The 24,265-nt window shown below is 38.8% G+C and overlaps 1 protein-coding gene across 7 annotated transcripts in view; it reads right to left on the bottom strand.

Annotated features, from left to right (window-relative positions):
• Positions 1–24,265, bottom strand: part of PIP5K1B (phosphatidylinositol-4-phosphate 5-kinase type 1 beta) — a 101,991-nt gene that overhangs the window by 33,424 nt on the left and 44,302 nt on the right. For all 7 annotated transcript variants that reach the window (XM_065662560.1, XM_065662557.1, XM_065662562.1 and 4 more), the window contains 3 exons: positions 15,979–16,109; positions 5,470–5,587; positions 1,599–1,751 (listed from right to left, as the gene is read on the bottom strand). In XM_065662560.1, coding sequence (XP_065518632.1) covers positions 1,599–1,751; positions 5,470–5,587; positions 15,979–16,109 — 402 coding nt within the window. The remainder of the gene's footprint in view (positions 1–1,598; positions 1,752–5,469; positions 5,588–15,978; positions 16,110–24,265) is intronic.

Below are 24,265 nucleotides of genomic sequence, written 5' to 3'. Positions count from 1 at the left end.
GAACTTAGATAGGCCAAGAGCTAAGCAATAACTGCATTTATGCCAGATTTGGCTTTCTCACATTCCATGAAAGAGCAGACTAGAAGACAAAAAGAACAGACTAAAGCATCCCTGGGCTCGTTTTGGCTGAGGTAGAGTTAATTTTCTTTCTAGTAGATGGTACAGTTTAAACCACAACACTCCCAAAGATTTAGTTTATTTATTCTGACTTGAACAACCTTGCATTTCCACCTGATGGAAGGAGTTTTGGTCAAACGTAGTTCTCATTACCTTGACTTGGATTCTGAAAAACAGAACCCCTGTCTGCACAAGGCTTTCCACATTAAGTGTTAGTGCCAAATGACCAAGCTGTCTCCACAGGTGTGTAAGGTCGTAACAGAACAACAACTAATCATCAGAAAAGCATGACATAATCAGAATTCCGCAATAGGCAAAAAAAACCCCACAAACAACTAGGAGAGGATAAAAGAGGTGAGAGCAAAAATCCTCCTTCTGAAACTACTCTCTTTTTGGCATGAAAAGTAAGATGGGAAAAACAACTTCACATCTCACAAGCTTAGTAAGTCACAATACACAACTATGGGAAGAAAGTGCTTTCAAAGGAAATAATCACAGTGATTAAAGTTTTATACTATAGAAACTGTTGCATGTGGTAGCAGTGAACAGGAACAAAGCAAAGTGGTCTTATATTCACTTGTACTAACTCAAACTTATGCTAGGCTGATTATCAAGATTAGAAACAACAACAGAAAAAGTACCAGCCACCATTGTTCTTTTTGATACTGCCAGTGCATTTTTATTTTTTTTTTTAAGCAGTGAATCCATGTATTCCAGTGTAATAATGACAATATTTGTCACTTTTAGTACAAGTGAGAGGGTAACTTTTCTAATGTCTACTTAAGAAACCAAAGAAAGAAGAGTAAGGAAGAATCTCTGTTCGTATGTATAGAACCATAGAATATCTTGGGTTTGAAGGGACCTTCAAAGGTCATACAGTCATATACGAGTGGCTTTTGTTTAAAAAGAAAAGGAGAATTAAGTCCTACTTAACTTTGGTTCAATGGTTTCCCTGTCTGATGATGGACACACATGAAACAATACAATCTACTTAGCATTAGCCCTCAAAAAGCTCAGTTTAAAAATATAGTTTTGAACAAATTATATGTATAAATATATTTTTACATCATTGTTTTAACACACAAGAAATGGAAATTATAACTAATCCAGAAACAAAAGTGAAACTGACCAGTCTAGTTTCTTTGTCCACTGAGTGAAATGCAAAGGACCAACGAACACAAAATGGAGAAAAAAAGTAAAATTACAAATTGAGAAACCTTTTTTTGTCACTAACTTACTAGAAGCAAAGTTTGGTATCAAATCAGAAGATGACATTAAGCTTCATCTTGAATGCTAAAATAGCAGCTATTATTATCTTAAATATATTGATTTATTCATTCCGTTAGGGGTAAAAAATTACAAAAATATCAAGAAACATGGATAAAGCCAATGAAGGATTAAAAACCAAATGAAACTAAATCTTCAGAAGTGTGACATGAAACAGGAATGCCACAGGTAAAATACAGACTTAAATTACTTACCATATAATAACCTGGCAAGAGTTTCTGAAGAAACTCAGCCTCTTTGTGTTGAACTGTTTTGATGATGAACTCGTCATCGCTAGTTACAAAAAATAAGGACCCACTGGCACCTGGGTTGGATAATTCAATTAAAGGCTCACTGCATAGGGAGTACTGAAAGAAACAAAAATTGGTTTTCACTACCAATGCATGCTTTATTCAAACACATTTTTAAAACAAAGAACTGCAGGTTCAGATAGGCACAAGAGAACCATGGAGCTTATTCTTCAGTCTTCAACCACAGAAACCCTAAATTTACAGCAGTGTAAATTTACAGTGAAAATTCCAGGCCAATATTTTAAGGCTTCAGTCTTTAAAAGAAACAAAATTACACAGGATGTGAATTGTGAGTAGCGTAGGCACCAGGGAACTATTCTTAGCAGTACAGTATGTCTTCCAGTCTTCTCAGAGCAAAAGGACTTAATGGTTTTAGTAACAAATATCTGGTTTATTGTGTATTGCCGAAGACGAGTTGAGTGACTCCACAAGAAAAAAACAGTTTTGTTTCTTGAAAACAGCTTTCATTAAATTCAGCTGGAGTCTTGACATTGATTTCAGCAACTGGTGATAGCAAAGAAAAATGATACAATCTAATAAGTATGTTCTTTTGTGAAAACCTGAACTAAAGAAGCATGCTTCCCATGGACTCTAAGCACTACTTTAATGCACTTTCTTATCCTGGCTCTAACTGAGGCTTTTCCCATGATCACAATTTTTAAGAGTTTTGCAAACTATAAGAACGTTTTCTTTTTCTCCCTCATTCTTCAAGTTCAGTCAGTTCCAATTAATACAGAGTCCTTTCTTATTAATCCTATAGTTGCCCTTGTCTACTGATAGAACAACACTGGTGTGTAATAACAGAGGTTCTGCACAAACCAGTAGTTGTATTGCAACCCCTGTGTTTTTCTTGCCAAAATATATAAAGCTTCATGAGTAATTCTTATTGTTGTAAGCATTTGAAACCAATTATCTTAAACATTAAAGCTCAATAAAACAGTATCGCATAAGCACAAGTTATTAACCTAAACTGTTTTGTTTTACAGTTGAATTAATTCCTGTAAAATATGTCTACCCAGCAACTGCTGCTATACAAACAGCCCAGCTAGCTTTGACTGAATGCTTGTGAAAGCCAGATCAAAACTAAAAAATAAGAAAATCCTCAAGTCCCTGGCAATTAAGTACTTTATGACCAAGAAGTTTCCCTGCAAAATACCAGTACCTCATGAGGTGACAATTAATTCTACCAGCTGCTCAAATATATTCACCCTTGTTATCGAGCCTGACTCCTATAGCACATTACCACTTAACCTCCTTGGAAAAGGTGAAACTATAAATCTTTGGGCTTTTTCATTGCAAAACAACAGTGACAACTCACATATGCTTGCTGTAATTTCTCCTCTTTTTACTTTACTTTCCCCTTCACCCACAATTGGACCAACACTTGGCATATTGTTATAATAGTGAATTTTACATACTGAATTGGAACTTCATTCACAACATGATAGATTCACATTTCACAGAAAAGAGGGAGTCTGTTCAGCCGGAATCCTGACACATACTATAGTGAACAAACTCTTAAACAGATGGTTTTGTTCATGACCAGTTTGGAAAAGCAGCCCAAACTAAAACTAGTTTCGTTTTATAATCATAGTACCCCCCCTCTGATCACATCTGCCTCTGGACCTCAAGGGACTGCAACCTGCTCTGATTGCGAAGTGTTGCCCATTTAGAATCAGAAACAACAGAAACAGATCCTGACCTGCTAACCCTAACAGATGCATCCATCAGTTACTACAACACACACTGAAATTCCAACTGTATTTCAGAAAAATATGTTTGTTGAAGGCAATCTGCTTTTGCATTTTCAAGAAAAGAAGGTGCACTTATTCTTGAAGCTAGCTTCTCTACTTGCCCCCTTTTCTTAGAAACATACCACTAGTCTTTTGCTGTGCCAAGAAAAAGAATCTGCAATAAGCTGCCTTTACTGGAAATTTCCCTCAGACATTTTGCAATTGAACAGTGTCACAAATATCGTAACAGCAGCAAGCAGTCATTCTATAATCTTTAATTGATGCTACTGCAAATGCTTCCTTAGATGGAATTTAAGTTGCAAGTAACAATAGCTTTACTCTAGGAAGTGCAATCTTTTTAGCAGCTAACACCACTGCCTGCATACTTCATTTTTTGCCAAATCCATAAGCAACTTATCACATAATGACACATCTGTCCCTCACAATATCCTCGTCTCCTAACTGGAGAGGCATGGATTTTATGGATGGACCACTCCGTGAATAAGGACTTGGCTGGAAGTTTGCACTCAAAGGCTTGCAGTCAATGGCTCAGTGTTCAAGTGGGGACCAGTGATGAGTGGTGTTCCTCAGGAGTTGGTATTAGGACTGGTGCTGTTTAATATCTTTGTTGGTGGCATGGACAGTGGGATTATGTGCCCTCAGCAAGTTTCCTGATGACACCAAGCTGTCAAGTGGTCGACACACTGCAGGGAAGAGATGCCATCCAGAGGGACCTTGACAAGCTCAAGAAGTGGGCCCATGGGAACCTCATGAGGTTCAACAAAGCCAAGCACAAGGTCCTGCACGTGGTTCAGGGCAACCCCCAGTATCAATACAGGCTGGGGGATGAAAGGATTGAGAGTACCCCTGAGGAGAAAGGCTTGGCAGTATAGCTGATGTAAAGTTCAACATGAGCCGGCAGTGTGTGCTTGTAGCCCAGAAAGCCAACCATATGCTGGGCTGCATCAAAAGGAGCATGACCAGCAGGTTGAGTGAGGTGATCCTGCCCCTCTACTCTGCTCTCGTGATACCCCACCTGCAGTACTGCATCCAGCTCTGGGAGCAACAACACAAGAGGGACCTTGGACTTCTTGAGCAAGTCCCGAAGAGAGACACAAAGATGATCAGAGGACTGGAGCAACTCTCCTATGAAGACAAGTTGGGAGAGTTGGGTTTGTTCACCCTGGAGAAGAGAAGGCTCTGGGAAGACCTTATAGCAGCCTTCAACTAACTAAAGGGGGCCTACAAGAAACCTGGAGAGGAACTTCTTACAACGACATGCAGTGATAGGACAAGGCAGGATAGCTTTAAAATGAAAAGGAATGAGTTAACATAAAACTCTGACATATAAAATTGCTAATTTGTACTGGGACTCTGATTTGTTGGGCGGACTGCCATGGGACAAACTGGACACAAGGCAAACATCTAGAAAATCTAGCTCTTTAACACTACCCTTCCAAAAGCAGAGCTACCTGTTAAGTAAAATAGCGGATTCTTGTTCCTGACAGTGCACAAAGTGGTTTTACCAAGTAAAGACTGCTTTTATGATAGCAGCAAATACATCTCTCTCACTTGAACAGGTCAATACTGAGGAGGAGTAAGTCTTCAAACTATAAAAGACAGAGAACAAAGGCGATACTCTGAAGCACTTCTTTTCTGGTCTGCCACTCACTTTTCTCAGGGCTACATAGGAAGATCTGCAGGCAAACACTTATTTAATGAAGTGAATGTAAATAATACAAGAGTACTTTATTAGAACTGAATTGGTAGAAGTCACATAGCTACTGATTATAGCTTCTCTAGAACCAAAACCCGAATGACTCAAGTCCATTAATACTAGTCAATTAGCAAGGCTGGTTTTTATAGGAAAGATGCAGAATTAAAATGTTTGTAAAACACTAAAAGTATTCACTAGTTATGAACTACTTCACGAATAAAATTTACTATCCATTTAGGCACCATTAAAGCATCCTTTTCTTTCACTATGAAACTAGTACATATTATAATAATTTGTAACTCAAAAGAAAACTGCAATCTCTTACCAAGTAATCATCAGGCTTGATACCAAAAAGTTCTCTGAAATAGCGGAAGGCAAGAGGTGCATACGTCTTAAATCTGAAGTCAGGGTAATGATGAGCAGGGGTTAGATTGCTCCCTTCACTGAAAACAAAAACAAAAATAAACCAAACCCAATTATTTTTGAGCATTTTTCAGCAACTTCCTTCTTGCAGCTAGTTTTACTGTAAAGTTGCTTAACTCAACCATTGGCCTTCCAAGACAAAAATCATATATGCAGCTAAACCTCCCTATCACCATTATAGTCAGTGTAATAGAAATGTCTGAGAGACATATAATACAATACGCCAGCAAATTCCTTTTTCGCACCTTAAAGGGAATAACTGTTTTCACCACCCATATCCATTTACATAAATACCGGGTTTTAACTAATGCGACAATTTCTCATAGCCCTCCAAGGTAAGCCAGCCTAATAGTTTACTGACACAGGAAGGGTCACCACCACCTCATGTAACTTCTTGCAAAAATTTTGGAAGTCAGTGCAGCAAAACAACTTCATACTCACTTGGTGACCTGAACTGGTTTGCAGGGAAGTCAGATGGATACTAAGGACAGCACAGCACAGAGGGCAGAATCATGCAGCCAGAGCAATGGGAAGGATGCAGGACTATGCACGTTTTTTGATGCCAGCAAACATTTATTGGCTCTGCCTTATTTATGAAACAGCATTCTCAGCATTAGTCTCTGACTTTAAAATGGTTTTCTATTTGTCTTCCTGTCAAGTCATATGTTTTACCTTACTTCAGTCTAAACCAGCACTAGCTTACATGCTCAGTTGGTTAAATAGGAACACAGGGTACAGACCCTTAGGGGAATTCTGCAGAATGGTATGCAGTTATATGCAAGCTACAGATTCAAACTAGAAGAGGCACAAAGACTATTAGGGTGACCAGCCTACAAGTCAGCTGAAGGAAGAGGTCAGCAGCAAATCCTGCCAGAAGAAAACAAACAAAACCAAGCAAAACCAACACCACCCCCCTCACCCCACTCGCTTGTGGTTTCATTTATGATGGGACCAAAAGAAGGCTTTTAAGTAGAAAAGTTCTATGCTATGATTTCAACGCAAACAAGAGCAGTTTTAAGACAAAGTTTGGTCAGTCTCTGAATGGTTTGATAAATGAGCACAAAATCCATAGCTTGACACAGTGGATGAAACCAGCTCTTCCAGTACTTGTTTAGTCATTTACCCTAACTAAATTATTCAGAAATGCAGCATGTACCTCTATGACTGGCAAGAAGAATATCCAAAGTAAGTAATATCCAAAAAGAAAAAGAAAAAAAGCTATAAATTCACACAGCTATGAAAAGGAATAAACTCTAAGCAACATTCCTGCAAAGGCTAAATTAAGCATCAAGAAACTATTTAAGAGCTTTGATCTTGTACAATTAATGCTTGTCATAAGAATTTGTCACCTTCCATATATAACCATTTGATGACAGAGTTCTATACAACCCACCTTAGCTGCCCCTGCATAGGTACCGCCAAAATCCAACAGAACTGAACTGCTAATTAAACAGTGTGAGCTGGTGAACAAGCTTTCTCAGGCTCTAGACTGATAATGCATATACTCTAGATTCTTAAATAGGAGACAAAAGGAGGGCGAAAAAAACCACCTGATTTTTATCTGGAAATTACAAAAAAATAAGATGTGGAAAAAACAAGAATGAAGACAAAAACATTAGAAAACTACTACTTCTTGGATTTTGAAACCATACAGTTAACAGCTAGTGAAGGCTATCTAGTCCTAATCAACTCATCACTTTATAATCTACTGTATCACAATTTCAAGTCATTAAAATCAAATCCACATGCATTCTGTTGTTCCATTATATAGTATACAATGAAAACCAGTAGAATGCTAGGCTGAAGTTGGTAGTTTTTCTTTCCAGTTAAGACTAGCAAATGCTTTTTCTTATAAGGCCTTTCAGCTGATCAGAACACTGACAGTTTCATCTGAATTAAGTTTCATATACATAGATGGCATCTCACTGAATATTTGTGCAATATGAGGATGCCACAGGGTAACATATGGCTACACTGGGGACCTGGAGGCATACTTGTAAATACATTTAACTGCTGTAAGAAGCTGACAGTTAAAATGCAGAACAGAGTTTTCTCTTCTGCTGAACCACCACATCACTGTCAGGTAAGATTAATCATCTAAACTTTACACAAAAGTCCTATCTTTCAGTACATAACTACATTTATAAAACTGTTTCCTGCAACTGTAACTTAAAAGCTTCTTTTGTGAAAGTGTGGCAATAAAAAGATTTCATGTCTTTACTATACCAGCGTATGTACCATGATTTGAACTTCACCAGGCTGAAACGAAGATAGGTTTGCTATGACAATAACCATGAGTCTAAATTAAATATAGAATAGTTTACAGGATCCCAACAGTAAGCTCTTGTGTGATGCAAGAAGCAAGCCTGACACAAATTTATGACTTATTGGTAACTCCTCTGGAAGAAAGTTTTTAATATTTTTTTGTTGCTACTTTTAACAGAAAAAGTAGCCTTACCTCCAGTAACTTCCTACAGCAATGGAAAACTTCAAATTCCTTGTGGCTGAGTATGTCCTTATTCTTGCCTGAAAAGGACATTTTCTACTGTACAGAATGCTTGAAGTAAATACACCTCTACCTTATTTAGACATGAAATTATTCACCTTCTACTTTATTAGCTCTTGAGAATTGTGGTTTTTCCCCACATTTTCTTGGCACATTTTACAAGGGTGTTTCACTCTCACTGGATAAAGTATATGCACAAAGCACCACATATAACAATTTTTAATCAGGTTAGGGAGTTTCATGGGGACAATTATGTCTTTGAAGTTGAAGAAGAAAAACACCTGTGATCTGCTGACAAAAAATTAATCTGCAAAATAGAGCTTTGGATATAACAGAAATGTACTCTATCACAAAAAAGGAGGTAATCGTCTACTTTTTCCTGTCAGATAGTTTAGGAAAGCAAAAATAAAGGCTTTTAATACCAGCTTTGATTCTGGCAATCCTGAGGAATTCAAGTTTCTGTGTACAAGCTACCACAAGCAATATAGCTGGAAAGATTAGGAAGCAATTGTAACTTATGAGGTATTTTAATAACCTTGGCTGTAAGACCACACAAAAGCAAAAGCTTGGCAGGTAGAACAATAAAAAGACATATTAAACTTACTGTGTGAGTTTGATTTAATACTTCAATTTTAGATTATTTTTTTTTAATCAAGCACACCTAGAAATGACAGTATGTTCATCTTGACCTATTTTTTACTAAATGTTTATGGTTGATTTAAAGCATAAACAGTGCAATATCAAACTAAAAATGAACTCAAACTAACTATATTTCTAATGGACAGCCCTGTGGCTTGCAAGAATTTTGCTAACCAAGAGACCCAGATACATTTGTTAGCAGCTTTTTTTAGTGTGGCCTCACCCCGGTAGGACATACTTAGGAGACAGCACACCTATCTGAAGTGGCAGAGAAGGCCAACTGCATCTCTTGGTAGTAAACCTTCATTGCAGAGAGATGTTAACAGGCTCTGATGTAGCTGTTAACAAAAGAAATAATCACACTGTAGTTGTGGGCCCATGTACACCCTTCTTGTATGTACTGTAAAAAGAGTGAAGAGAAGGAACACCTCAGTTCTCGTTTTAAAAAAACAGCTCTTTTAAAAATTTTAAATCAAAATAAAACACCTAAAGTTGAATGTTCCCAATATTACAAACTAAAAGTATGCAATCTCAGTTTCCCTGTTCTTTGATAAAGCTGCTCTTTCACAATCAAAATGTGTTTAAATTTAAATTACAAACTGTACCCAATAAATACCTACTGACAGACTGGGTAGTGCTTTGGTGTATTCATTTTCTAGATATCATTTCAGGAAAGCAATTATTTCCTACATGATGGAAATAAATATTATGGTTACATATACAAATAGGTGTGTGTTGGGTTTTTTTTTTCATACTGTGGGATGAAGTCCAGTAGTAATATCCTTGTTTCCCCACCATATACTCTCCTATACTTTTAGTTACTATATGCTATCCTAAGCAGCTGCCCTCAAGGCAGCCTTGAAATATACCTGTGAATAGTAAGTATCTTCAAAACAAGCAAAGTCAATAATATCTATGTAACAGCTGAATACACAGACATTTTCTTACAATGATAATGGCTATTTCTCAACCAACTGGAAATGCCCTTTAAGCAAAAGGTATCAGAGTACTGTAGAAATAATTTAAATATGGCTACATAATCACACAAGTACTCAGGTTATCACAGGTTTACCTAGAATTTGACAGCATCATAGAATCATAGGACAAGTTTGCCGATGACACCAAGCTGTGTGGTCTGGTTGATACGCTGGAGGGAAGGGATGCCATCCAAAGGGACCTCAACACGCTTGTGAGGTGGGCTGATGCCAACCTGATGAAGTTCAACCACGACAAGTGCAAGGTCCTACACCTGGGTCGGAGCAATCCCAGGCAGAGCTACAGGTTGGGCAAAGAAGAGATTCAGAGCAGCCCTGCAGAGAAGGACTTTAGGGTGCTGGTCGATGAGAAAATGAACGTGAGCAGGCAGTGTGCGCTCGCAGCCCAGAAAGCCAAACATATCCTGGGGTCCATCAAAAGGAGCATGACCAGCAGGTCGAAAGAGGTGATCCTGCCCCTCTACTCTGCTCTTGTGAGACCTCACCTGGAGTATTGTGTGCAGTTCTGGTGTCCTCAACATAAAAAGGACATAGAACTGTTGGAACAAGTCCAGAGGAGGGCCACGAGGATGATCAGGGGACTGGAGCACCTCCCGTATGAAGACAGGCTGAGGAAGTTGGGGCTGTTCAGCCTGGAGAAGAGAAGGCTGCGTGGAGACCTCATAGCAGCCTTCCAGTACCTGAAGGGGGCCTATAGGGATGCTGGGGAGGGACTCTTCGTCAGGGACTGTAGTGACAGAACAAGGGGTAACGGGTTAAAACTTAAACAGGGGAAGTTTAGATTGGATATAAGGAGGAAATTCTTTCCTGTTAGGGTGGTGAGGCACTGGAATTGGTTGCCCAGGGGGGTTGTGAGTGCTCCATCCCTGGCAGTGTTCAAGGCCAGGTTGGATGAAGCCTTGGGTGGCATGGTTTAGCGTGAGGTGTCCCTGCCTATGGCAGGGGGGTTGGAACTAGATGATCTTGAGGTCCTTTCCAACCCTAGCTATTCTATGATTCTATGACTTTTCCAACCTAGCTGACTTTTTAAGATCATGAAATCCAGCTTTTACCCCAGCACTACCAAGTCCAACACTAAACCATGTCACTAAGAGACTCACCTACATGTTTTCTGAACTCTTCCAGGGATAGTGATTCAACCACTTCTATGGGAAAAGAAGTAGCTAAGACCAGTAATTTATAATAAATGTCTTTTTGTTTTTTTGCCACAGTAACCCCATTCCACATACTATTTGTTTTGCAAACAGAAATTATTCCCTCCTCTCTGTATATTTCTCTACTGACAAACTATAACAAGTGTGTCAGAACTTGGGTCATTCTGTGTATCTCTGCAACTGAAGCACCAAAGAAGAGCAGCGGCACTTTATCAAAGACTTCAGGGCACTTTCTTATCCTTCTTATCTGCCCAACTGGAAACATATATAGTGGCATAAGTTACACAACAACTAAGCATCAGTGTGAACATTTGAGTATCATTCACGTTGAGCCTGCAGAGCATTCTATACTTCTTTAATTACAAAGACACTACTTAGCCCGTTAGGAAACCTAATGTATAGGTTTGGTACAAATATACTTCTAAAGGCAAGTGTCAGTTTTCCTCATTTTCCTAAATCAGTCCTCAAAAACATACAAGAAAACACTACACTTCAATTTTAGACATAGGGTAAAATCCAGAGTGGTCCTTTTTTTCCCCCTTCGGACTACTTATGTCGTCTGTCATCCAAATGCTATCATAATACAATACTGAGCTTTTGGCATTAAATAGCAGAAAGCACTGAATAATATTTCATTAGCATCACAAGAAAGCAATATGCAATTGAGCCAGTTTCCTATACAGATGACTGCAGCTGTAGGGTGCATACAGGTCAACAGCATCTAACAGACTTACTAGTTAAATTAGAAATCATAGCAAGTGTCTCAATATGAAGGGTCTAGACCCTAAAAATAAAGCATATTAGCCAGGGAAGTGCATAATACTGATTACCACCTTGCTGCAAAAAGGTCACACTCACAGGTGTGCTTAGCAGCAGCCTCCATCTAAGAAAACAAGGAGATGGAGTTTGAAACATACTGGTCTGTTCCAAATACTCTGCATTTCTGAAGCTGCATATGACTCACTAGCCAAAGCTAGCTGACAGAATGGAGCAGTTTCTGTCTGGTTTGTCAAGCACCGCTTTTAGAAAATCAGCCTATTTAGTTAGTATGTGTCTGCTGGAAGAGCTTAGGAAGCTGCCCACATTGCCAATTCACAGGCAGCTTCATGGCCCCATACCCCAATGACCAGCTTGAGGCACCACTGTCTGATACAGACAGCCTTACTAGCTCAGCAACGAGTCTTTCTAACCATGGCCACCTTACTTGAAGCCAGCTCTGCACTTGAACCAAACAGCTCTGAAAACATTGCTGTGGCCACACTGCAGAAATGACTGGTTTGGAGACAAAATGTGTCACCAAGAAATGAACTGGCTCCAGCCAAGGAAGTCAGGGGTATAGAGCATAATGCAGGAAGGGGGGAATATGCCCCACACAGCTGGGTCACAGGACAGGGCACAGAGAGCACAGGCAGGATGCACAACCTTCCCACTGAACCCTCCAGCTACTGCTGCAGCACTAGGTAAGCAACTCCATTGCTGGGTTTCCACAGCAGTGTTTAAAAGCCAGAAAAAAAGCTACCTGGGCGTAGTTCCTCCTATGTTCTCACCCTACTCAGGGAGCTGGGGGAGACTTCAGACACTGTCTCCAGAATCAACTAGGTCAAGCTGCCTTTTTTTTTCAGTCCAAATGGCACATTTGCATAGTACCATTTAAACTGGATGGTGGTTCTCAATTAATCTTTTATAGCAGCCCCTAGTAATACCTACCTTAGTTCCCAAAAGCAGCACGTTATCAACTCCTGGGCAGCCCAAAGAGAAAGGGACAAAGGAGATGCCACAATGTGAAGCAGAAAACAACAAAGGCACTTTTCCACCCCCTCCAACACTACAATGTACAAGTGAAAGCAAGCACCTCTGCAATTCAAATCCACCCACTGTACAGAGCTACCTGTACTTCCCAAAAAGTCACTTCCTGAAACAAACACTTAAATGAACCTAGGCTAAACTCTGACCAATTTAATCCAGTTACAAAGTAACTCAGGACCAGGCATATCTTGTAGCTCTGGAGTTACTTCTGACTTACATCAGTGGCTTCCACAATAAGCAGGGCAGTTAACATTCAGGTCTGAATGACCACTTTATAGCCCTAGCATTTTTCTCTCTCCTTCATGACTCCTGAACACCACTGGAACTGTTTTGCTGTGGTTACTAAAGCTGAGGTACAGGCAGTGCTGAGGTTTACTGCAGGGGCTGAGAAAGACTCAGAGCTTTCTTATCTTCTGCAACTGATAGAATTTATAAACAGCTGTTGACTAACAGTAAAAGGGCACAGAGAACACTGTTTTGCTCACTGGAGCACAGGCTGCTGTTTCATTGCATTTCTACTAGTCTAGGTCTATTTTGTCACTGCCACCATAATAGCCTCCTGTTGTCAAAGCAGCAGGTGTGCCTGTGACTCTGCAAAACAGCTGTTCTCTCACCTCATTGCCACACCTGAGTGAAGCAAGGGGGACACAAGGGAAAACATGGGAGGAAGGTGAAGTAGCACAGCTGTTGTTATGAGTTGGCCACAGTGAAGGGCAAGCTCATCTAATAGCCTGCCTGGAGCTGCAGCTGAATTATGAGTACACAAAGCAAGTGGAAAAATGTGTTCCTTGCTTGGTAAGCACCTGCTTTCAGCACCACCCTTGCTGTACTGTCAGATTCTCCTCCAGCTGTGGACACTGGCAAAAAGCTTACTTAACCTCAGCCTGCTCCAGGGGTGCTTCCAGGTAAAAGTAAGCCCACTAGACCAGCAGGTGTAACTAACTGCTTTCAACCCAGACCAATCCAAAGGGGGAGGCAAAACAAAACCTCAAAGTGATGACTTTTAACAATACTCCTTCACATACAGGTACCATCCTAGGAAACGGTGAAGAGCACCTGACGTGGGAACATTTGCTAAAAATGTGCAACCCTCTGTCTAGGGTAACAAAGCTACCTATAAATAGGTGATCAGTATCATACCGTCATGAAAGACTCAACATTCCAATGCCTTTAACCAGCAAGAAAGAAGCCTGTATTGTATGTAATCCTAAATTATTACAATTTATGAAAACTAATATCACTTTTGTACTGAAACCATTTTAGATGAATGTGCATGTTACACTGAGACACAGGAAGGACTTGAAATTTAACATTTCTGTGCATCAGCATAAGAAATCAAGTGTCATGGTTTTAAGAGATTGCTGTGGATAGCCAATTTTTATTTACAGAGAATGTTACCAGCAAGTGCTCTTTATAAGAGAAGCTCTTTGTTACAGCCAAGATGACTCACTATGTTATATACTCCTGCTTACTAGAGAGCTATGAAAAACAAAAAAGAAAAACTATGCTGCTCTGGCCATTACTTTCATTTGTCTAAGTTTCCTTATATGAGTTATTTATTCATTTATAGGAAACTGTTCAGAAAGATGCTACTAAAACTTTCATAATACATTTTATGTTAGAGCAAACAGGCTATTCTGATGCCTTTGTTTTCTTTTTAAGCCAGAAGGGATCTCTCCCACCTTTCCCTTAAAAAAAACACAAAACGCAGAAATCTAATTTCTGAGTGTACATGTATGGAAGTTTCACAGAAAATATATGCAACACTATGGACTACAAACTATTTTACTTTACTTGTTGCTTTAGAATAATGTTAAAAAGGATATAGCTTATTTTTTTCCAAAATTGTTCTAGGTAATTAAACAATTTTAGCATGTATACTTCAATTAATTTCCATGAACAAAGCCGTTATTGCAGCCAAACCAAGCACAAAAGCCTGCATCATTGTCAGTCACACATTTCACAAGTATGATGGCTCACTTCCTCTCACTCCATTTTTCAAACCAATAAAAACTGTTACGATACACAGATTTCTCAACTGTAATTTGGATTTTTTTTAAACAAACTATTGTGACCATGGAGTATGAAAACACATGCATATAGTAAACTTCTCTATATTTATCCAATATAGAAGAGAAAGGCTACAAAACTGCACAAACCTTAGAGTTAACACCAGAACAAGTATATGAATACTCTCTATTACTAGAAACTAAGGGGTGTAATGTAAAAGCTTTATTTCATGTAAGAAATAAATTTTCTTCTCCTTAAATGACACCTCAGCTCAGAGGAAAGCAGGGGTTGCATCTAGCAAATTCATGTGAGGAGAGAACAACTTTCATGAGCCAGCAATTATTTTGTACGTTGTCAATTTAACTTTGTTTTAGCAACATTAGTAATTTTTAATGATTGTAAATTATTAGAAAACATTTATGAAATAGCATTCAAGCTGCACATGAACAAAACTTATAAAAATTCCTAGAAAGCCTTCAAAAATTCAAGGAATACTGCACACATCACATATCCTTACAGAATGTTGGGCATTACTGGGACTCAGCACTTTTAAGGACCCAGATAATACTGAACAAAGCAAGCCATACTGGTTTTATTTTTCCTAAACTTTCTTTAGCCATTCATAAAATACATAACTTGAAAAAGTTACATAGCCCTATACTTCAGCTTCTGAATCCCCCAAATGAGTACAGACATCGTTTTCCCTCATCAGCAGTACTGATTATAGCATCAACTTGGCAGTGATACAAACTAGGGTGGACAAATGCAAAGCAGTAATTGTGCACAACCTGTAGACAGCTAGTAACAGCTGAATCACAGCTGAAGTCCTGGCTATAATGTTATAATGTAGTGTAAATTCTTATATTACTCTTAACACTGTAGGACTTAAATTTTCATAAATTTTGACAACACCTCAACAAAATGGTGAGTATTATTCTCAGTTTTTAGAAACTAAATGGCAACTAAACAAATGTGAGTGCTGGACATAATACTTAATTGCATATAGATCCACAAATCACTTCCAATTGTAATTAACAGCTACTTAATTGAAAGTGTCACAATTGCTTTCCTTCTCCAGAAGTGACAAGTCTCAAATCTTCAGTTGAAGTGTGATACTCTCAGTTTTCTACCTGCCTTCATTTTCAATGATGACATGAATATGATAACGTTCAATTTATAATACATGGATTTTACTCTAACCCCATTTCATTAGAACTGGAAAATAACGATTGTTTGAAGTATCTGGTTAGAGTTTCCTTATGAAATTCTATTGAAAATAAATTGAATAGGCATGTTCTTACCTTGGTAGAAAGACACTTTCCACTACATAGAAGTCTTGCATAAGAACATCTCTGTCCGGTTTTGATGTAAGGTTTCCCACTGTGTATCCTATTCCCAGCTGGATAGCACCTTTAATAGCTGAGGATGCAGTCTGTACAGAAAGTAAGAAGTCAGGGATGAGTTTGCTAAAAATAGATTTCTTTAACAGTAACATTATAACTCTTAATAATTTTTGTAATAATAATGGAGTGTCATCTTTACCTCTTAGACCTCAGAGGGATGACTGCTTTTCAATTAAAAATACAAAGGAAGCACTATGTTTTAGCAGAAGCTTCAAAAATCAATTATTTGGTTGTACAGACTGCGACTTTTCAAATTGCCCCAAAAATGTGGACAGTGGGTTGTAAGACCAGAGAATCACAGAATACCAGGTTGGAAGGAACCCCAACGATCATCTCATGCAACATTTCTTGGCAAAGCTACAGTCTAGCAAAGTATCTCAGCAGCCTGTCCAGATGAGTCTTCAAAGCGTCCAATTTTGGGGAACCCACCAGTTCCCTGGAGAGACCTTCCCAATGGCTGATTGTTCTCATTGTGAAAAATTTTCCCCTTGTGTCCCAGTGGAATCTTCCCAGGAATAACTTGTACCCATGACCCCTCATCTTTTCCAGGTGACTCCTTGTAAAAAGGCAGCCTTCATCTTCTTTGTAGCCACCTTTTAAATACTGAAACATGGTGATCAAGTCTCACCTGAGCCTTCTTTCTCCCAAAGCTAAACAAACCCAGTTCTCTCAGCCTTTCCGTATATAACAGGCTACCCAGCCCTTTCACCATCTTTGTGGCCCTTCTCTGGATACTCTCCAGCTTGCCCACATCTGTTCTATATAGTAGAAACCAAAACTGAACACAGTATTACAGGTGTGGAATAATTCCTGACAAGTGTGGAATAATGACTCCTTTATCTCTGCTGGTGATGCCCTTGCATCAACCTGGATTTTTGATCCCAAGGCCTGAGATTCAACAGTGCCAGTAAAGACAGAGGGGAAGTGTTCAGAACATCTGCCTTTTCAGTGTTCATTACTGATTTACCTCTCCTGTTTAACAGTGGGACAATATTTTCATCTGTTTCTACTTGTTTTTACCTGATGAACCCTTTCTTGTAGGTTGGTTTTTGTAGGCCTTTCCCTAAGCCAATTTCAGTTCAAGCTTTTGCTTTTCTAACTGCATCCCTGCACACCCTGGCAATGCTCTTCTAGTTCTCTATGGTTATTTGTTCACTTTTCCATCATCAGTATGCTTTCATAAGAGTGACTTAACATCATCTGATGCTTACATCAGAGTGAAGTGACTTCAATACAACAAATAAGGCTTGAAAGGGAAAGGTTCAAAAGTACAGCACAAAACTCGAATAGATAAATGTATGTACATAAATTGAGACTATCTCTGAAACTTTCTCACACTGACGAGACAATCCTACTTGATGGATTAAAAAATATGGCAGAACTGAGTTAAATTGGTAAAGAAAGGAATTCTTATGAAAAAATTGAAAGAGTGAATAAAGAAAACCATTGAGAAGGGAAAGAAGGCTATCAGTATCTTTCCTTGGTATGGTATATTTTCACCAGTCTGAAGATACCATTTTGGTGTCCTTTTTCAGATTTTACCTCCCACTCACCAAACAAGGAAGAGACTGTATCAGAGGAAGCAAAGAACACCAGAAGTTTCATGATCAGAACTACTTCAGCACTTGAGCAAAACATTTCAGGAGTGAGAATTACATAAGAAAGGGTTCAAGAACATGAAACTACTCTTGTTACAGTTCTTAGAACAGCATATACTAGAGTCAGTGCTTCACTTTAGAAAATAAAAGACAGATGTGTAGGTCCTAAATAATTAAGACTGTACACCAAGCAGAACTTGCACTTGCATAACAGTTTAGAACAGGCAATTTGGTGGGAACAAACAACACCACCATTCTTAGACTACTACTTTGGCTACTAAAAAGATCTGGTTTTGTGTCATAAGAATATTCGTATCTTTCTTTCCTTGAAAGGCCTCTATTCATGAATGATTAATGCCCAACAAAAGCAGTACTTATGTAACTTCGATCAAACCAATACTCATACAAATAGTTTCTGCTTCAAACAGTTTCTGCTTCATAGCTGGATGCCCATCTTGTTCAGCGCCACAGCAAGGGACTATGTCTGAAATAGCACAGTACTGTATTTTATTAATGAGAGAGGATAAGCTATAAATAAATAAAAAAGAAAAAAAACCCAAACAAAAAACCAAACAAAAAACCACAAAGAAACCCTCCAAAAAAACCCCAAAAACCCCAAACCAAATCAAAACACACACACTCCCTCCTCAAACCAAGGCAGGTAGCCTGGCAATGTGATTTCAAGGGGAGAATTCTGGATCACCTTTCAAGTTCATGAACAATTTCTGTAGAATTTCTGAAAATTCAAAAGAAGACCTGCAGTCCTTTGAGGGGCACACTGTCTACCATGATGGTGTAGACCTTAACCACAAGGATATCTTGTTAATTTCCACTCCTATTGAAACGTGCCATTAGTAGTCACCCATCATTTCTGGAGCAGTGACAGCAATAGCTTTAACAGAAAAGCAATGTTATGAAAGCATTCAGGATACTTTAACAACTGTTTTGAAACAAACTGATAGCAATTACAGGATGCTGAAGGCAATTGCTGGCCCAAAGTCAAGTCTTTGTTAATCACTGTTACAAGTTAACCCTAACAAAGACTGGTCATCCAATATCCCCTTATCAAATGCCAAGTTTCTGTTTTCAGAAGCCTTTAAACGAAAACAAAACAAACCTTGAAATTTGTCTCAATGCAAACACTTGTCTTGGTTTAACTTCTTTATTATTATTTCCTGATTAAGAAAGGAATCCAAAGAAAAGAAAAAACTGCTCTTTAAGCCTTAGAGGAAATGTCCTTGATTAATCAATTTTATTACTATGAAAATGTATTTACTGGAATCAATAAATGCAAATGGAAAAATGAACTCTCTCACTCATTTTTCCTTACTCAGGCACCTCTTTTAATGCCCATGAAAGCAGCAAAATGTGGTTTTAAACCTAAGCCCCATTTTTATTTTATTTTCTTGATTACTCTCCTGCCTTAGAACAAGCAATAACATTCAGCAACCTTCTGTAATAGAAGTTCTCTCATTTAGAGGCTGAACTAATTTTTCCTTCCTATGAGCCTCATGCAGAGGTTTAGAAAGTGGCCTTCAGTCTATATATCAGTGGTTAACGGTATAGCTGACAGGAGACACCGATTGTATAGTGACTTTTTTACTTATTATCAACAGCTTCTGAAGGTGTAAGAAATGGAAGCATGAGAATAAGCAGCAGGATAAACAACTTCGGTTGATGAAGTTTAGACTAGGAGACTAAATGGATTTGTAGCAAATGGTGCACACTGCAACAACAACTGTCTTTGCTATCTAAAGAGGCACAACAAAGGAAAAATTTTACTACCATCCTCCTTTTGCTGACTAAGAGTACTACTGTCTACTGCACAGGTGCTTTGGTGCTTTTTGTACCAACAATGAAAACAGAAACCCATAAAAATGTTGGCAGTTTCACATTAAACTACCTTTTACTGGCTCTGATACTGTGAAACCTAACATGCCAGGCCAGAATCTGTCCTTGGCAACATGTAACAGCATAAACTTGAATGGGCACACAACCTCACCTCTCAGACCAACCAAGGTCTTACTGACTTATACTAATCTTCACTTGTGGTGCTGTGAAAAGGACAGACCTGTTCTTTACTTTTCAGCCCCTAAAACTTATGCATGGGTACTCTTCCCGCTGTGCCAGCAAGTTTCTCTGTGTTCAGCCACACTGGTTATGAAAGAGCTGACAGAAGTTTTCACTGGTTATCAGTTTCCCAATTCATGTAAGTACCAATGTCAGCCACCCAGCTGAATAAAAAAACCCATCTCACACCCTCACAGAATAAACCAAATTGGATAGGGCTTACGTTTGTCAATTTGGAACTAGCAAAAAGCCTACCTCCTCAAAATTAATGTGTCATCACCTCTGAACACATCTCAAGGGACGCTGAATTGATACTATCTCTGTGTTTTGTGCCATATAGCCAGCCAGCACACGCTTGTCTTGATAGCGGGACCCCTGCATTTCTCATCAATCCATAATCAGAATCAGGTATAGCTTCTCTCAACTCTAGGTTTTCAACAAAAGTTAGTCCAAGAGAGAAAACAGAGACTTTCACACAAATTCATGTTAAACTGTGCGTTACATAGATACTGAGAAGGAAAGCATGGAATTACACAATTAAGTATAACATATATTACAATTCCTGCAGCCATGCAAACTGAGAAATTGCCCATTCCCTGTACTCTTGCCCCAGAGTGCCAGTATTTCAAAGCAGGTAGGGACATTTCTCTCCTATCTAACACCAGTTGCCTGTTAAATGGAAGCAGCTCAGCAAAGGCAAAAGAGCTGGATTTCAGGAAGAGATGTACTGGGGTTAAAGTGCATCAGGAGGATTTCCAAACTGTTGAGATAAAAAGTGCTTCCACAGTTTTATCTCTGCATATAAAAGCTTAAGTTCTTTTAATTCTGACAAAGCCTACCTTTGCCCCTTTTTCCAAAAGTAACTATATATTTTCTCTGTATTTGCCACATGGCATTGGTAAAAGGCCTATAGAGATGAAAAACTGCATGCACAGTCACCAATCGTAACAATTTACAGGATGAAAACAGAATGTAACTCAGAATATGGACAGGTATATGGAATATTTGCATCACTGATAAAAAATCTAACACTAAATGTGCTGTCCCATGAATTACTGTTCTCTACAGATGGGTCTTTCACTCACTGTACATCACTCCAAGCTGAAATCCTTTTTCCGAGTAGCAAAATAAATGAGAACTTAAATCCTTTCAAAATCAGGTATTGAGTTTGCGCATAATCCCACAGATGTACTAAGAAGGATTTTAACATTGCTTTTCCTACAGATAATTACTTTCAGGATAGTTCTCTAAAATTTACATTTGTTATTTTCACAAGAGAAAGGTGTTAATCAGACACACAAATGTATGTAAAGGCAATTAACCTTCAGGTAACAGAAAAAGTTAAATTAATAAAGCTATTTAACAGCTGTGCAAGTTAGGGACAAGTCTATTGAAAGGACTGAAAAAATCTCTCATTTAAGAAAAGAAAAAATAAAAATCCAGGGATGACAAAAATATTCGTATAACAGTTCCAGAAAATACACGTTACTCAATAATTATTTCTATGAGAGTGTGCAGGTTGTAAATGGCTGGCAAACCTAGCCAACCACTGATACGATGTAAAGGATTGGTACCGAGTACATGGTACACAAAGACTTCAGATATGGTAAATAATTTTCCTTTAAACCAGCTTTCTTGTCTTCTCTCCATATTAGTATGGGACTATTACTGACAGAAGACAACTTATTTAACAAACCATGAGCAGAGAGGAACTGAGTAGAATACAGGCTTCATTTAATATAACAGAAGTTCCCCTCTACTCTCACAAAATTATTCTCGCATTTTTCTTTCAACTATAAATTGTTCTTGCTAGGTCTTTATGCATTCCCCACAAGCAGCTCATGAAAAAATTCTGGCCTTCTTTGAAAGTAGAATCCTAGTGACATCCTTTAGGACTGCGTGGATGTAAACTTTGTCCTTGTTTATCTGTTCTCCCTGTTTATAACTCATTTTATCACAGCTGAAGTTTTAGTTTTATCACAGGTGAAGTTTGGCCTATGAACTTCTGGAGCAAAGATGGTGATTCTTTTAGAAAACATATGCCTTATTGCAGGTGCTATAAAGCAATGAGAAAAGAAAACAAAAACCAAACAACTCTGCCCCCAGGAACTCCACCTCTTTATCACCCTGGAAGGCAAGATCATGCTTCCTTTCTTTCACCCTTTGTACTATTATCATTCACACTTGTTTAAAATCTGACTAACGAGACAGTAGAGATACCCAGTTACCAAGGTTCTGTGTAAGAGATGGGAACAAAAAGGCATCTGAGCAGGAGCCACCCCTATCAGCACTGCTCTGCAGCCATGCTTCCCGCAGTGTAGTTTCCATTAGTTCACTTCTGTCTACTATCTGTGAGGAAGCCTGCTCTCATGTCCCACACTAGCCCATTCTGCTGCTTGGTGGGGTTTAATGAACTGGACTAATGTAGAATAGCTGCCTTCTTTTAGGCAGCATTCTCTAGTGAAGCTCAAGAAAACCCCAAAAACATTAAATTAAATCCACAGGATCTCACTTGGTCAAAGTGATTTAAGCCAAATGGGTTAGGCCAGATATGAATTTTCTGCTACAAGTAATCATTTGTTCTTCAGTTACACTAGCTGCCACAAGTAAGAGGAACCCATGCACACTATCACTCCCATATAAACACAGTTTATCTTTCCCAGACTCCTGAAAAGATACTAAGCTTCCACAAATTGTGTAAACCCTTAAGCCAAAGCACCTGAGGAGAATGCCTATTGAAAACCAGCATGCCTTCTTCAAGCAACACTTAAAATGAGCTTTCTCTGAACATTAAGAAGTTGCAATTAGTTTCAAGATGTATGAGTGGTTATTGTCTAGTCCGTTCCTTCTGCACTAGAGCTCTTTTGGCTTTGAGTGCCTGCTGTGCTTACAGTCCCACAGAAGCAGCACCTTCTGCAGCTGTTTCTGCTGAAGCTTCTGGATGCGGCTACCCCATCTCAGCATGCTTTCTTCAGCTGCTACATCTGAGCTTGAAATCTTACACATGATAACGCAAACAGGGAAATTAAAATAGTTACTAGGAAATCTCACGACTGTAGTAGTTTTACTGTTTCTAACTGGAACCATGGGTCACTACAGCCATGGTACTCCTTCACTCTTCCTTCAGTTCACACTGTTTTTATCAAGTATTTGCCCAGCTGCTACAGGTCACACTTCACGAACCTGGACTACTACCCATCATCCTCACCTCTGGGTCTTGCTCTGGGGCAGGGAGGGCTTGGGGGGGTTGTGAATGGCTAGTATTAAGTTGCTCTTTCTTCCTACAGAACAAAATTACCTTAGTTCTGCTAGCCTGCTTTGCAAGAAGCAGCTGTGACCTCCAAAGGAAAACCCCAGTCAGTATTTTTCTTTATAATAAGGCAATCTTTAATTCAAAATAACCAGGAAGATAAGACAGGTATTTACTTGTACAATGCAGAGGTAATTACAAATGGTCACATACACCCAGAAAAGTAAAGGCCTGCAGCAGAGCTGAAATATCCAGGGTGTACCCATTTCACAGTGCTGAAATTATGGAAGTCTATGCTACCTTCTTTTGTCATTCTCTCTTTGCATCCTAGAGTGATGTCTCAGCACAACCTAATCCGCATTACATGCTGGACTATATAGTGTTGACTGTGCTTTCTAAATTATACATATCAATAGATGTGCTATTAAAATATAAACAGTAGACCCTATCTTTTTCTGGCATACTATGCTGAATGCCATCATAAATGCTAGCTGACTAAACAAGTGCAACTGCTAATATTGTCTTTTTTAACCGCTTTATAGAACTGATGTTCAAAGTTGTTAAAAGTAGTTTTCTTGTAGTTCTACCAATAATTTTAACAACTTTGTCAGGATGCTCTCCCAGGAAATTGTTAAGACATCTACACATCAGACTCTTCCAGCTCAACTGCTTTCAGAATGATTTTCTGACCCAACCTGTATCTGATCTCCCTTAATTTTCCAAAATTGCTTTCACTGACTCCATGTCTTTCAACTAATTTTTCCTCCATTTCAAAACATATATGCTGAAATTTCAGACAGCTATGAATCCAAGTGCTTTGGACCTTCTCTCTGCCTCTCTGAGGAAAAGAACTTGAGACCTGCAAGTTTGGTAGTAGCTGCTGATCCAGGCAAAGCCACCAAATACAGTCATTTTGGTATCTTTTGCAGATGCACAAAGTGCTCAAACGTCTGCCACTGAAAACATAGGTCCCAGTGCAGCAAAAACTCCAGTAGCAAAGCTTCAGTGTGCAAGAGTAAGTTCCCTATATGCAGAAATTAGACACAGGACATAAGCCAGTACCAAACATGATGCAGCAATGCTGCTTGTACATGTCTGCCAGCTCTAACAATAGGTTATGGTTTCCTTCATTGAGGAAAATTCCCTTTGCTCCTGGCAAAGTGACTCACACAACACAAATTTTCAAATAGGTTATCTAAAACACGTGTAATATGTTAAGCAGAAGAGCTTCAAGATATGTAGTAACCAGAAACAAAGTATAAATGTA

The sequence above is a fragment of the Lathamus discolor genome, chromosome Z (assembly GCF_037157495.1).
Source record: "Lathamus discolor isolate bLatDis1 chromosome Z, bLatDis1.hap1, whole genome shotgun sequence".
In the NCBI taxonomy this organism is placed as follows: Eukaryota; Metazoa; Chordata; class Aves; order Psittaciformes; family Psittacidae; genus Lathamus; species Lathamus discolor.
The sequence above is the reverse complement of the archived record's forward strand: the minus strand, read 5'-3'. Positions and strand labels throughout refer to the sequence as shown.